This window comes from Trachemys scripta, chromosome 6, assembly GCF_013100865.1.
Source record: "Trachemys scripta elegans isolate TJP31775 chromosome 6, CAS_Tse_1.0, whole genome shotgun sequence".
In the NCBI taxonomy this organism is placed as follows: Eukaryota; Metazoa; Chordata; order Testudines; family Emydidae; genus Trachemys; species Trachemys scripta.
The window spans coordinates 37,557,418-37,572,158 of record NC_048303.1 but is presented as its reverse complement, the minus strand read 5'-3'; the positions used below and the strand labels follow the sequence as shown (position 1 = coordinate 37,572,158).

Here is a 14,741-nt window from a genome sequence, read left to right as displayed (position 1 = left end):
CTCACACTTGGCAGAAATTATTACAAAGCATCATTTGCGGGGTCAATAAAACATGCAGAGAGATTAGTAAAACGAGGCCTTTTTTGTTTACAGGAAGCTGATGTGAATTTTGTAAATGCTGCAGAGCGGTTCCTAAGCTAGCCCTGAGTATTTCCACATTACTTAGCTTCCCACTAAACATTAAGACATGTTCTCGTGCTTGAGGCCTGGGTTTGACAGTATTCCCTGAGGTCTTTAGAGATGATCTTTATAAGAGGCATACAATGTTTGTTCCTGTGTTTCTTACTAAATCAGCTTGCAAAGAAATTTCAGTTCACTGCTTTAGGGTTATTATTTATATCCGAGCAGTAGCTAGAGATTCCGGCCGAGAGCAGGTCCTACATTGTGGTATAGTTCTACACGTTTGCCCCAAAGAGCTTGCAGTCTAAATAGACAAAGATATGGTTGATCCAACAGAAATGAAGTGACTTGACCAAAGTTACACAGCAAGTCCATGAGAGAGGTAGGAATAGGACCCAGGACTCTTGACCAGGTCCAGTGCTTTATTTGCTAGATGGTGCTGCCTTCAAAGGCATTAACCTGTTTAACTTAGTGAGTTATGTGGCTAAATTCGTGCACTCTTAAGTGATTTTTTAAAAAATTAATTTTCATAAAGAAATCAAGAATCTAAAATACAAAAAGGTCTTAGAGCTTATATATGTTACCAAAATCCATGCATTTCACAGGATCGCCAATAAAATCATGCATCTTTAAGACTTGTCAAAGCTGCAAGACTGGACAATACAAAACCAGACAATATTACACAGACATAACATGTTGGGTTGGGAGCAACAACAATAATAAAAAAAGACAGACACAAGTAGCCCCCCCCCCCAAAAAAAAGGGAAGGAGGAGCCTAGGGGAGGGAAGTGGGAGGGGAAAAAGCAGAACGAACAGTTAGAATGGAAGTCTGGCATTATTTGAGCTATCTCAGCATTCCTTATCCAAATGTATCAAGAAACAGAGTTCAAATTTCTTTGAATTCATATAATTTTTCTCTGTTGATAAGCTATTTTTTCTTTTGCTGCCAACTCAGACAGATCTGAACACCCCTGCTCTATTCTGGGTATAAGCCTACTCTTCCATTTTTGTAAAATCATGTAATCACTGAGGCCCTCAAGAACCAGCATAGTAGATACCTAACCTAAGATATCATTTTCAGCTGAGGTTGAGTTGCTGAAGCCAAGCATTGTTTTCATTCATGTCCATCTCTTTCAACAGCTGCCTGTTGAATAGTCCCATAACATGTGTATCAGGGGAGTTTTTTCTTTATTACAGCAGCAACAAACATCAGAGGACAGGACCCCCCTCTTGTACAACCTGTGTGGTGTCCAATATATATTAAATAGAATCTTTTGCTGTATCAGGCATAGCCTCAGATCCACAGAAGCATTTTTAACATTCTGTAACGTGTGCTGCCATTGGGGTTCCTTTAATGGCTGTGTGAAGTCCCCTTTCCACACTTTATGAAGCATTCCCAAGGTTACCAGTAGTTCTAGGGGTATGTTTACACTGTCAGTGGCAGTGAGCCTCCCAGCCAGGTGGACAAACGCAGGGTCACAGGGCTCAGATCACCACGCTAAACCTAGGTGTGTAGATAACACTTTGGGCTTCAAAGCCTGAGCTGCAACTTCAATCACCTCCTTAGTCTTCAGAGCCCAAGCTCTAGGCCAAGCCACAACATCTACCCCCATATGTGTATAGACGTACTCTGGCAGTCCTACAGCATCTGGACCAAATTGATATATTAGTAAGTGTTTTAGTTGTAAGTACTGCCACTCCGCTGAGATCAGGTCACCATGTTGCTTTAGTGTTAGAAATAAGACAAAGCCCTCATTCTTGACTAATTAGGAAATCCATATGATGCCCTTGCTCAGTCAATTCTTATAAATTACAGTTTTCCCCCTGCCCCCAGTTTGACAGTCTGGGCTACCCTAGAGAGGTCCTTTTACATGACACTGAGGATGAAATTGGCACCTCTTAGCTATGATAGTCACCACCAAATATTGTTTTGAATTAGTAATAGGAAGGCTGGAATAGTGGTTTCTGGCTTGGGTATATACAAAAGGGCCTTGTCTGTTTATAACATCAATTTATACTCCATGGAACGAACCTGAATGCCTCCGATAACTGGATGAGCCCATAAACCTACTGCTGGGGCTCAAGAGCCAAATCAAAAAGTAATGGCAACAGTGGGCACCCTTGCTGAGTAACCTGGAAGAGGCTGATGATATCTGAGGTCACGTTGTTGGTTGTGATGTGAGAGGTTGGGTGAGAATATAACCATTGAATCCAGGAAATAAAGATGTGCCCAAATACAAATTTTTGTAAGGTATAAAACATACCTCCATCCACTCTATCAAAAGCCTTTTCTGCATCTAAGGCTTATATGGCTTACGGTTCAGAGTCATCATATTTCACTACTATTACATCAATAAGTTGTCAAAGGTTATCAGAGCCATGATAGCTTCTGACAAATCCCACTTGATTTGGTGTACGATAGATCCCCAAACCTTCTCCAATCTCATTGCCAGAACTTTTACCAATATGTTGACATCACTATTAATGAGTGAAATTGGCTTATAATTGGAACAAAGTGTAGTGTCTCTTCCTGGTTTAGTAATAACTGATATTAGGGCTTCCCACAGCGTAGAGGGAAAGGTGCACTCTGGGAGTGACTCATGAAACATCTTAAGCATTTTGTCAGACAGGAGGTCAAGGAAGTGTCTATAGAATTTGGCAGAGAAGCCATCTGGCCTGGGGGCTTTCCTTGCTTTCTTATTCTTAATGGCCTCAATTAACTCATCCTCTGTTAGTGGTGTGTCAAGGTTTCTACACTGAGCTGCAGTAATGTAGTATTTAAAAATAATTGATCCAAAGCACCTGTGGGGGACTTTGTGTCCAATTTGTACAGATCTTCATAGAAATTAATGATATTAATAAAGAGTTCTTTAGGTGATGTACATAATTTACCATGGTTATCATGGAAGACCATGATTCTACATGCAGAGTTATTTTGTCTTGGGTGGTACACCAGCAGCTTATCAAGTTTTCTACCCAATTCACATAAGTCCTGCCTGAGTAGAAATAGGGCAAATTGAGCCTGCGCTGAGTACATCTTACTGAGTTCAGATCTACAATTAATCACGGATTTAAGCAAATCTGGAAATGGGGCTATGGCTTAAGACAAATCAAGCTCTTTTACTTTTTTTTTCATATTTTCTGTCTCTTCTTGGTTGATGCAAAACTTATAATTCTACCTCTCAAATAGGCCTTGAGTATCTCCCACATTAACCTGCTAGAAGTTGTTGAAGGTTGGTTTGTCTCCAGGAACAGGCCAACTTCCCCTTTTCAATATATATTTTGAAATGAGGATCTAATGAATGTGAAGAATTAAATCTCCATTTACCTGGCTGTTTCTCACCCGGGTCTGTTGCTATTTGAAGAATTACAGGGGCATGAACAAAGTCAGCAATTGTATTAATGGAGGAGTCAGTTACAGAATTAACCATGTCACTGGAGAGCAAAACAATCTATAGGAGGATAGGACCCAGGTATTGGAGAAAAGTATGAATAGTTCCTACTCATTGGAAGTATAAGTCTCCAGACATCACATGGTCCCAGATCTTTAAAGTACAACTCCAGAGCCATTCTAGTTTTGCTGGCTTATGCCAAGATTTGTCCATAAAAGGATAATTAAAATCTCCAGCAATCACAGTAGGAATATGGGGTTCTCCATATAACTTAGTAAAAAACCTATGAAAGGTTTCAGGATCATCAAGCTTAGGCCCATTAATATAAGCAGTGACTAGGTGACTTTAAGGATTAAAAATCTGCCCTGAACGTCTGAAATTCACTCAGAAATTGTTATTGCTAGTGCTTTATGGAAGAAGTTGGCTCCGCCTCTAGATCTAGAGAAAGCACAAGACGCTGCTTTTCCTACCCAGTCATGCTCTAATTTAGCAGCCTCATTTGTGGTCAAGTGTGTCTCCTTCAAAAGCAGTGTCTTCCTTTGCTTTCATTAAAAATTAGTACACTTTTGTTCTTTTTCATTGGAGTGTTGAGACCCTTCACATTTTAGGAAATAGAATTAAGAATTCAGGGCCATTTGGCTGTGTTAAGAATTGTTTTTGTATAAGTACTCTTACAAATGGAGGTGATGGAATGTTTGTATTATTTGCTCTATTACATCCCATCCTACTCCCCATTCAGAAACCCATGAGGGGGGAAGTCTATGGATGAAATGTCTCAGATGCTTATTCTAGATATTTTGGATTACCTTGCCAGATGCTTGCCACTTGCCAGACTTCCAGGGAATAGGGAGGAGAGGGCTCCGGAGAGGGGGAGGGAAGAGCACAAAAAGACAAGTTAAAGCAAAAACATAAAAACACAAAACATACATATTACCACTATTACTTATTACCAAGCATAGTAGAGCACAATGTATTTGCAACAATTATCCAACATACACAGTTGGGCCCCATTGCACAGAGAAATGCACAGTGCTCAGCAATATGAGTAAACCTCTCCACCCCAAAATAAACACTATAAACAAAATGAAACCAATTCAGTAGAGGCGGGCTGGGAAGACGCACCAAGAGGCTCCACCAATATCCACTACTTAAATTATTATTTTTAACAGGCATCCTATTATTCCCATCCCACAAATTAATACCTATATTATAAGGCATTAGAAAGGGAGCGAACATTTCACAAATGTAATATATTATCCCCTAATTTGTAATCTTTTCAGTTTGCTGAACCAAACACCAGAGTATGAGTAATAGAGCTTGCTGCACTGAATGAGACACAGTATATTTTGAGGATCACTTTCTCATGGCCACATAGCCCTTCCCACTTTTAGTTTACAACCAAACATGCAGTTTCCCTTCCCCACATTAAGTAAACATACAGCTAACAGAGGAGAAATCTAACTACTCCCTCAAACTGTAAATAACTGCACCAAAGAATACAACAAATACTCCAACTGAACAAGTGACTCATCTATATTAATTTTATACTTTACGTTCATGTACATGGAGTTGAGCTTATAGAAGGTGGGGGAAGTGGCAACAAGGGGAAAGAGACTGGGGAAGTAGGGGGGGTGGAGGGAGGACATCGGGGAGAGAAAGTTAGCGGACTGGGGAAAAGGGGTGAGCAGGGTGAGAGGGAGGAAGTAGCAGTTGATAGGGAGGGCAGAAATCACTGTCCATATAGCTCAGCAACCTGCAATGGTCTTCTCCTTTGCTCCGTTGTTCCATAGGGGGTACAACTACATTGCTCAGCCCTGTGCAGCTTTCCATGACATCTTGCAGGGAGGAGAGCTGTCTCTCAGATTTCCAGCCCAAGCTGCTGGGCTTTGAGGACCCCGAGCAGTAAGGATACAGCAGGGTCTCCCACTGGCACCAATTTTAAAAAATGGCATTGGAGCCCTCAAATTTGCCCCCTAGTGATCTCTTTGGTGTACATCAGTGCTCAGCTAACACATAGGCCTTGAATGATCACAAACAAATAGTTCATTCATGTTGATGTTCATTTAGGGATGTTGTCAAATGTTTCATTGATTCCCCAGCACAAATGCAGAAGCAAAGGTAATTAATATTGTTAATATGCAATTTAAATCCACCCTTTCCTCAGTCAGCTCATTCCCATAAGATCAATTTGGGATGAGGTGTTTCCTTAACTCCCCTGCTTCACATTTAGTCATTTGATGAGAATTGTTATACATGTCCCAAAAATTGTTAAAGTATCAGCTTGAAGCAGGAGATAGAACCCAAATAAGTGAATGAGTCATGGTAACTGGATAAGCTCATAAGTGCAGGTAGGGCAGACATAACTGGAAAGTAAACTTGGTATAAAACAGAACAGGTACTCAATTCACTGCAGGCTATTTAAGAAACTTTCTGCTGCTCGTGGCTTTTGGAACAGATGTACTTCCTTACTAGCCTTGACATGAAACTGAGCTGGAAACTTTATAAAATATTTGTGCACCCAGTGCTTGGCAAATTCCCTTGCTCTTCTAAAGCTGATCTCTGTTTAACCGTGTCTTTTTGCAAAATCTTGAATAATCATTCTCATTTTGTGGCATCCCCCAAAATAGTTTTTTTCCACAAGCAAGCTGCATTATGTCTTCTTTTACAGTAAATCTGATAAATTTGACAATCAGTGCACGAGGTTTGGCATCTGAGGCCAACTTAGGAGCCAGGGATCTATGTGCTCTCTCTAAATCAAATTTAAAATCAGATGGCAGACTGAGCACTTCTGAAAGAAGCCAGGAAACAAATTCTAGGGGGTTGCCTTTCTCTGCTCACTCAGGTACTCCTATAATTCTTAAATTATTACATTAAGACCTTCCCTCAATATCTGCCACTTTAGATTTAAGAGAAGATAACTTGGTTAGGCTTCTCTGCACCTGGACTGAGCTCCCTTGTACCTGATCTTCCATTTTCTCCCTTCTGCTTCCTTCACCTGTCCTGTCAACACTTGCAGGGAAGAGTTAATTGAGGTGTTGTGACCTGGATATCTATTGTGTCTGCAGCAACCTTCTTCACCACAGCCATCATACACTCAGTGCCCTCAGCAGCAGCTATCCTGTCCAGGGGCTGGGAGACCTGCATTCTCCTGGTTTTTCAGCTACTTATAGAGCTTCCAGTAGACAAATCTTTGCCTGCTGACATTCCAGAGATTTTTCGGGTACCTGTTCTTTTACTGGGGGGCGGGGGGGGGGGAGAAGGAGCAATAGTGGTGCTGTACTCCAGATGGAAATGGATATTAGCGGCTGGCTCTGGAGTTCAAGGAATCTGCTCCCCCACACTCCTCCGAAGTCATGCATTTTTTTTCTAATTGATACTTAATAGTTCCAGCTTTGCCTTCCCTCCAGGACAAAGCATTTGCACTGGAAAGGTATTTGGAGCAGGCAAAAGGGAAGATAACTAGACACTGCTAAGATAGTACAAATGGCACAGACCACCTTAATTCTGGTATTTCCCAATTTCTGAGTTCTTGACTTTGGCACCTTAATAATGGTCTTTTGACATAGCTTTTTGTGTGTACTATAGAAATAAACTGACAAAGAACCCCTTCCCTCAGCATACTTGCTACATAGCAAAACTGGACATATTTTTGGCTGTTAGCCTCGCTGTGACTGTGTGTGTTATAGCTATACAAAGAAGTAATGGATATTGGCGTCTGTCTTTTCTAACAGAGGCTGTATGGCAGCAGTGAAGTTGTCTTGAAGATTGTAAGTGTGCAGGAAATCACTCTACAGGAAGCCTTGTATTCTGTACTGTCAATGTAGGAATGTTTATTCAACAATAGAGAGAGATGGGAAAGTTTGGGGATGGAAGGAAAAAAAGTACTTGAATCCTGGCACTTCAACTTGTGGTCTGATGTTCCATTAATCTCCAGAAAAGCATCTATCTCCTGCTAGGCCCTCTATGAAAGAGCTGGCTGGGGTCCCCTGGGGAAAGAGCATCATAAGAAGCAGACAGCCTCAGCTTTCATGCTCTTGTCAAATCTGCAGCTTGCTTGGCTATGTCTGGTCAATGTACAAGAACCCGGATTATTATTTATTAGCCGCAGGTTGGTGTGAACAGTCTGCATGTTATTCTACTTGAAGCTGCTGGCTCCAAAATAAGAACAGAAATTGTTGAAGTCTCAAGAGAGATTTTTAAAACTTCCCTGACAGGTTAGAGGAACAGAAAATGGAAAATATATTATTGCAATTCAAAAATGAACCACAAGACCTGCCAAGTAATTATATACCTGCTAGCAGTGGGGAAAAGGTCAGACATATACATACATTTTAACAATATTAGTAAATACTGGAATCATTTACTATTTCTATGGGTATTACACCTAGTAGATAAGAAAAATTAATTGGATGTGTATTCTAAACATTACTACTTAGATGTTGTTGAAAAGCTTAAAAAAGCTAGATATAGGAAACAACACAAAGCACTCTGTAATGATCGAAGGGTCTATTTGTCCCCAGATACAAGTATTATAATGCAGGCCCAAGTGTATAAACCTTTTCCTTAAGGAATGAATTTAAAGAAGTGGGCACAAAAGTTTAATTCTGTTAGATGGAAAAGTTGGTATGATGAGAAACAATACATGTTTTAGGATTCAACATGCGCTAAAAGATTGTTGGTTAAAATATGGCAGCCACAGTAATGACTCCAGCAAGGCACACCTCAGTGTCTAAGAGACTAAAATAGAGACATAACAGAAAAATGAACTATTTTCTTTGCCTTTTCTATGAAGAGTGAATACACATATCTTGATTATCTCTTCTGTCCCACAACAGTGTTAAAGTTGCATCCGAAGAAGTGGGCTGTAGTCCACGAAAGCTTATGCTCTAATAAATTTGTTAGTCTCTAAGGTGCCACAAGTACTCCTGTTCTTCTTCTTTTTGCGGATACAGACTAACACGGCTGCTACTCTGAAAAGTGTTAAAGTTAAGTCTCTTACTGCGGTCATTCATAATGCTAGTTACACTGCTGGTCTAGTGGTCAGGTATAAATAGATTTTTAAGATGTCAAACAACTGACAAGTTGTGCTAAGCCCCCTGGAAACAAGAAGCTATTTCTGAAAAATAGTGACGAAAATTGTCTGATCCACTTGCACAATGTTAAAGAAGTACTGTGTAGGATGGGTCATCTTAGTTTGTGTTTTTAAGATTTCTGGTAAATTATGGAATCCCTACTGGCTGCCCAGATCACATTTGGAAACTTTCAGCAGGTGTGACAGGATTTAAACATTTAAGCAAATGAGGGAATAAGGCTGCAATGACAGAAAACTCTCTCCTCTGTGTAGTGTTGTCTACTGGGGAGTGGGAACTGGGAAACTCAGGTTCTATTCTGAGTTCAACCATTGACTTCATGTGTGATCTTGTGCAAGTTATTAAACCTGTTGTTTCTCTATCTGTAAAACTGAGATGATACTTATCTACCTCTTTATATTGCCTTAGAATCTAGGATGCAAGGTAAGTATTCTCTATATAAGAACAACATATTTTATTGGTTAATACCAAACATCTCACTCTTCACCTCCCCCAGACATAATTATAAGAAACAATTTATTTATTAAAGATTCTTCCAATACTTGCTCTAGATGCTTTGAGACAAATGATTGTGGTCACTGTTAAGTCAGTACATGACAAAACTTACGGCCTATGGCAATGACACTTGAAATATTATTTTCCCTATGCTTAGATTAGGACATAACTGCACTAACTCAAATACTACTATGTAGTAACTTGGTAAATGCTGACTTTAAAATGATAACCACTACAGTGAAAAAAATGGCTGAATTCAACAGCTGACTATCTCTCTTGGCTGGTAAGTCCCCTGAATAAACTATTAATGACTGCTATTGGGAAGTACAGTGCAATCTGTCAGGTAGCTTTAAGAAAAACATGTTTTAGTAGCTATCGAACACTATGACTCTATTAATCCTGTAACTCGGACTGTTCATGCTGCTTCTTTTGGGGTGGGAATAGGTATCTTTCAGTTTGAGAAGCTCCCCCATTGCTTACTCCTAAATATCAGTGGTGCAAAAGTACAGTAACTCCTCACTTAACATTGCAGTTATGTTCCTGAAAAATGCAACTTTAAGTAAAACGACGATAAACAAATCCAATTTTCCCATAAGATTTAATGTAAATGCGGGGGGTTAGGTTCCAAGGAAATTTTTTGGGGTCAGACAAAAGGCATTATATACTGTACTGTGGTGGGGAGGTGCCCCTGGCTTACCCCTGGGGCTCATGGCTAGGGGTGCAGGGTCTGGGAGGGTGTTAGGGTGTGGGAGGGTGCTCAGAGTGAGGGTGCAGGGTCTGGGAGGGAGTTAGGGTGCAGGAGGGTGCTCAGGGTGGGGGTGCGGGGNGGTGCTCAGGGTGGGGGTGCGGGGTCTGGGAGGGTGCTCAAAGTGAGGATGCAGGGTCTGGGAGGGAGTTAGGGTGCAGGAAGGTGCTCAGGGTGGGGGTGCGGGGTCTGGGAGGGTGCTCAGAGTGGGGGTGCGGGGTCTGGGAGGGAGTTAGGGTGCAGGAGGGCGCTCAGAGTGAAGGTGCGGGGTCTGGGAGGGAGTTAGGGTGCAGGAGGGTGCTCAGGGTGGGGGTGCGTGAGGAGGCTCAGGGCTGGGGCAGGCAGGAGGTGCAGAGCACTTACCTGGGGCAGCTCCTGTTTGGTGCAGGGGGTGTGCAGGTGGCTCTGCGCAGCACAGCACCGCCCCCATGGCCGCGATTCTGGGAGCTGCCCCCTGCCCCGGCAGGCAGGGCCACCTGGAATGCAGGGGCTTTAGGGGCTGCAGGGCCCTGGGCTAAGGGGGCCCCGGGGCCCTGGCCTGCAGCTCTAAAGCCCCTTTCGGAATGCGGCCCTGTAAGCACAGGCCAGAGGACTCAGGAGGAGCAGGGGCAGCCGTGCAGCAGCCAACGGCCGTAGAGAAGTGGCGCTTTCCCCTTCAAAGCGGGGTCCCCTTAGCCCTGGGCCTTCCCCGCTCCCTCCCTCCCTCCCAGAAAGTCCTAAGCGCCGCCAAACCGCTGTTTGGTGCTGGGGGGGGGGGGGAGTGCTGGGAGGGAGGGAGGAAGGGAGGGGGAGGAGGCGGAGAAGAGGAACTTGTGCAATGCTCCCTTGTAAAGTTAGCCAAACGACGTTATAAGGGAGCATTGCACAACTTTAAACGAGTATGTTTCCTAATGGAGCAGCGATGTAACTTTGAAACAATGTTAAGCAGGAGGACATTAAGTGAGGAGTTACTGTATGTACAAACTACAGAAGAGGCTTTAGTTATTTCTAGACTGCAATATTTTATGAATATCCATATATCTAAAAATAAGCTATTCACCAATCACAAATCTTACTCTGATTGTGAGTGAATAAAAAGGATTTCCACTTTAGCTACCTCCTGTAATTAGACATGGACAAATCCTTTTGATGCAAATATCTAGCATTAAAATGCCAATAATGATGGAATTTCTATCTTGCCTTGAAAAGAATGTTAGTATATTTTGAGGAGAGGTTGTGGCTTCTTTTTTTCCAGGATAGCTAGCACAAATATGGTCCAAACCAACCAGCCGCCTGTGACCATCGAGCAAATCTGAACATATACATGAACATATAAAGTATTATTTATAGTTACATTACATTCAGTGGATGGTTAAACAAATATGAAATTATTCAGGAAATCAGACCTAACTTTTACAGGAAAGATGAACTTTCACTAGAAGAACAACATCTCTGAGGGGTATAAGAACCTTCATTCCTGGAAAAATCTCAGCCTGTAGTTTAAAAAGCTTAATAAACCCATCCAGGAGCACTTACTATAACAATCTTAGCTACAAAGCATGTGGCTTAATATAAACAGGGATAGTGAAAAATCAATGTATTACTAAACTTTGTCAGTTTGCACAACCCACATTGGGCAAAACCAACAAATCCCTTGATGTGGTCTTTGCGATCAGGGTGATAAGTTCGTATTTACTTTGGTGGGTCTCTCGTAGGTAAAAACTTTCCGATACCAGCGGATCCAGCTATCAAAGTAGTCAAAATTTAAATTAAATTAATGGAGATATCCTATTTCCTAGAACTGATCTTGAAAGGTCATCAAGTCCAGCCCTCTGCCTTCACTAGCAGGACCAAGTACTGATTTTTGCCCCAGATCCCCAAGTGGCTCCCTCAAGGATTGAGCTCACAACCCTGGGTTTAGCAGGCCAATGCTCAAACCACTGAACTGTCCCTCCCCCAATTAACACTTGTACTAAAGGAGTAACTGGGGTATCTCAATACATTGTTATACTCTGTGGCTCAACAGAAACATAGGGACAGAATGCATGTGCTTTGCCAGTGGTTTACACAACTGTTTTCATAGATTCCAAGGCCAAAAGTGACCACTGTGATCACCCAGCCTGACACAACTTCCCGAAATAATTCCTGAAGCATAGTTTTAGGAAAAAATCCAGTCTTGGTCAGTGATGGAAAATCCACCTTGACCCTGGGTAAATTTGTCCTAATAGTAAATCACCCTCACTGTTAAAAAACAATGCCCTATTTTCATTCTGAATTTGTCTAGCTTCAACTTCCAGACATTTACTAGACAGCAGTAGAAAGGCGAGAATCAGGATTACTGGCTTCTATTCCTGGGTCTGGAGGGAGGTGGCATTTAGTAATTAAAGACAGCACAGCCAAGCATCTAGATCTTCTACGTGCAGCCTGAGGGGTGGTTTAGCTTACGTGGATGATATGTGGATCTGCCATAGTGGAGACAGGTTGCCACAGCTATCTCCGCCAGCAATCACCTTGTACAAACTGCCAGCCCATTTGTGAGACTGGGCAATGACTCTTGACTGTCTCCTGTAGTAAGAGATGTAAGGCCTTGCTCAGTAATAAGGGCTGTGAAGTAAACCTTATTAACACTAGGCAGTGGAAGGTCTTCTGCTGGCTTCCAACCTAGCACACCCTCCTTAGGACAAAGTGGATGGGGTACTGCTGTGTCTGGAGCTATAGGTCTGTACTTCTTGTGAAGGAGTTTGAATGAGACTTTGGAACATGCTCAATGTTGTTGGCATGTCGGAGTTGTGTGGGGCTGGAGTATGTTCGGTGCAGATGGAATGTGTGGTGATTCGAGCAGAAAGCCTCTTACAAAGTTCTGCTGAGTACGTGCAAATAATGATTTTCAGAGGCTTATAACTTGGCCATATTTGCGTGGATTTTCCTGGTGAAAGTAAAAGGCTCTGATCTGATCCCAGCACAGTCCCCCTACCAAAGTCATATCAGTGCTCCAAAGCAATGGAGGGACTAGAGCTCTTCAAAGAAACGTCTGGGAAAATATTTAACGTAGGAAAAATTAGCTAATTTGCCAAACTTCATTCTTGGAAATGACAAAACTGATTTTATTGAAACTTTTTTTTTTAAAACAAATCAAAGAGCAAACATGGAAAATTAGCTTGAATGGCGGATGTTTGACAAAGTTACAAGTGCCTGAAAATAGGGACTGGTAATGGCAAGTATTAGGTGTTAACTATAGATCTTAGAGATTTAAAGTTCTCCTGTAGTTTTGTGACTGTGCAACTATTGTTCACAACTGTGAACATTCATTCATGTCTTTCAAGTTAATAGGCCTATTTGCATGAGTAAGTGCTCATCAGTGTGTAGGAAATACACAGTTGGGCCCCATTGCACAGAGAAATGCACAGTGCTCAGCAATACGAGTAAACCTCTCCACCCCAAAATAAATCAGCACTCTGGCTGAACAGCTGTGGTGCATCATGGGAGTCTCATGACCATGATGGGAGATGAAGTCCAGCCTATGGAGGCGACTGGGGGAATAAAGCACCTGAACTACAACTCCCACGAGGCATCATGGCAGCTCAGGCTGTCGCAATTTAATGTCAAGGTAGCCTGAAATGAAATGTTTTGATACTTTTGAATCAAAAATTTTCAGAACCCAACATTCTGCCTTATTTATTCCAGCAAATGTACAGCATATCTTGTTCAGTGGAATCTGAATAACTGGTACTGGAAGCTAAAACTTCCCATTTTGGGTCAAACATTATTCCAATTCCAGGCTCTTAAATCACAATAATACATTAGATAGGCACACCTGATGTGACACACTTTTATAAGGATGGTGACATCATCGTAGAACCACCGCTTATGTGAATCCTTCTACTGTACAGACCATTCAGGAATTTATTGCTATACATACTATATGTCTACCCAAGAAAAACTAAAAAGAGGTCAATTTTGAAGGTTAGTGTCTGTGATGTGTTTGTGTAATTCAATACCTTTCCGATGAAACTGGAGGGATCCTAGCAGACATATGGATTTGAGCATCTCTGTTGTGTACATTTCTAAGCAACATTGCAACTGAATGTATAGTCTACAGATTTCAGGATGAATCTCTCCATCTTCTGGGCTGCAACAAAAAAGAGGAAGACTGTACTTAAAATATACTTGTTTAATACAGCCTTCAACTAACTGTCTGTAAAACATATGGAAAACTTGTTATTTCTAGAGAATTTTATTTAAAATAAGTCTTTAGTCATATAAACGTTAGACATATTATACAAAACATTCAATTTAACTTCTCCCCCTCCTGTCATTCATGAAGTGTTTAAATATTTAAAACAATTTAAGTGATAAATTCTGTATTTCCCTCTAATATCAAGATCCAGGAGGTGTTTTATTCTTTATTACTTCGTAAGTTTTACTCATTCTCTCACAAGCTTTCTCTGAACTGTGGGAAGTCTCTTCTAGCGTGTATAATCCTTACTTCCCCCTGCACATTTTTTTTTTGACAAAAGCAGAAAAATTAATTTGTAACCTGCAAAGTCTGAGCATTTGTTCCTTCTCCATGTGCGCTGGGGGAGTATAACTTTGGTGGCGGTGGTAGACTCATGTAGTCCTAGTGTAATTGTACTATGTAGAGGCATAAATTCAGGGTCAGGCACACGATTTCTGTAATCTAGTAGGGTCTTTGGTTATAACTTCTTGTTTTGTATTGCTTAGATGTTATTGTTACAGCATTAATACATGAAACCTAATAATGAATATGATCCACCAGTGTGTTAAGTACTTCACAGAAAAGTAGGAAGACAAGGTCCCTGCCCTAACAATATACAATCTAAAAACACAGCACTCAAACCAAGCCTGGGGATAGGATAGGCTGGAGTGGTTGAATGATGAAGTTGAGGGTACAATTTTTTA

General features: G+C 41.5%; 1 protein-coding gene across 2 annotated transcripts in view; it reads right to left on the bottom strand.

The window, feature by feature from the left end:
- The window catches only part of RGS7BP (regulator of G protein signaling 7 binding protein), a 75,156-nt gene that overhangs the window by 15,061 nt on the left and 45,354 nt on the right, over nucleotides 1-14,741 (bottom strand). For both annotated transcript variants that reach the window (XM_034774593.1, XM_034774595.1), the window contains exon 3: nucleotides 13,820-13,950. In XM_034774593.1, coding sequence (XP_034630484.1) covers nucleotides 13,820-13,950 — 131 coding nt within the window. The remainder of the gene's footprint in view (nucleotides 1-13,819; nucleotides 13,951-14,741) is intronic.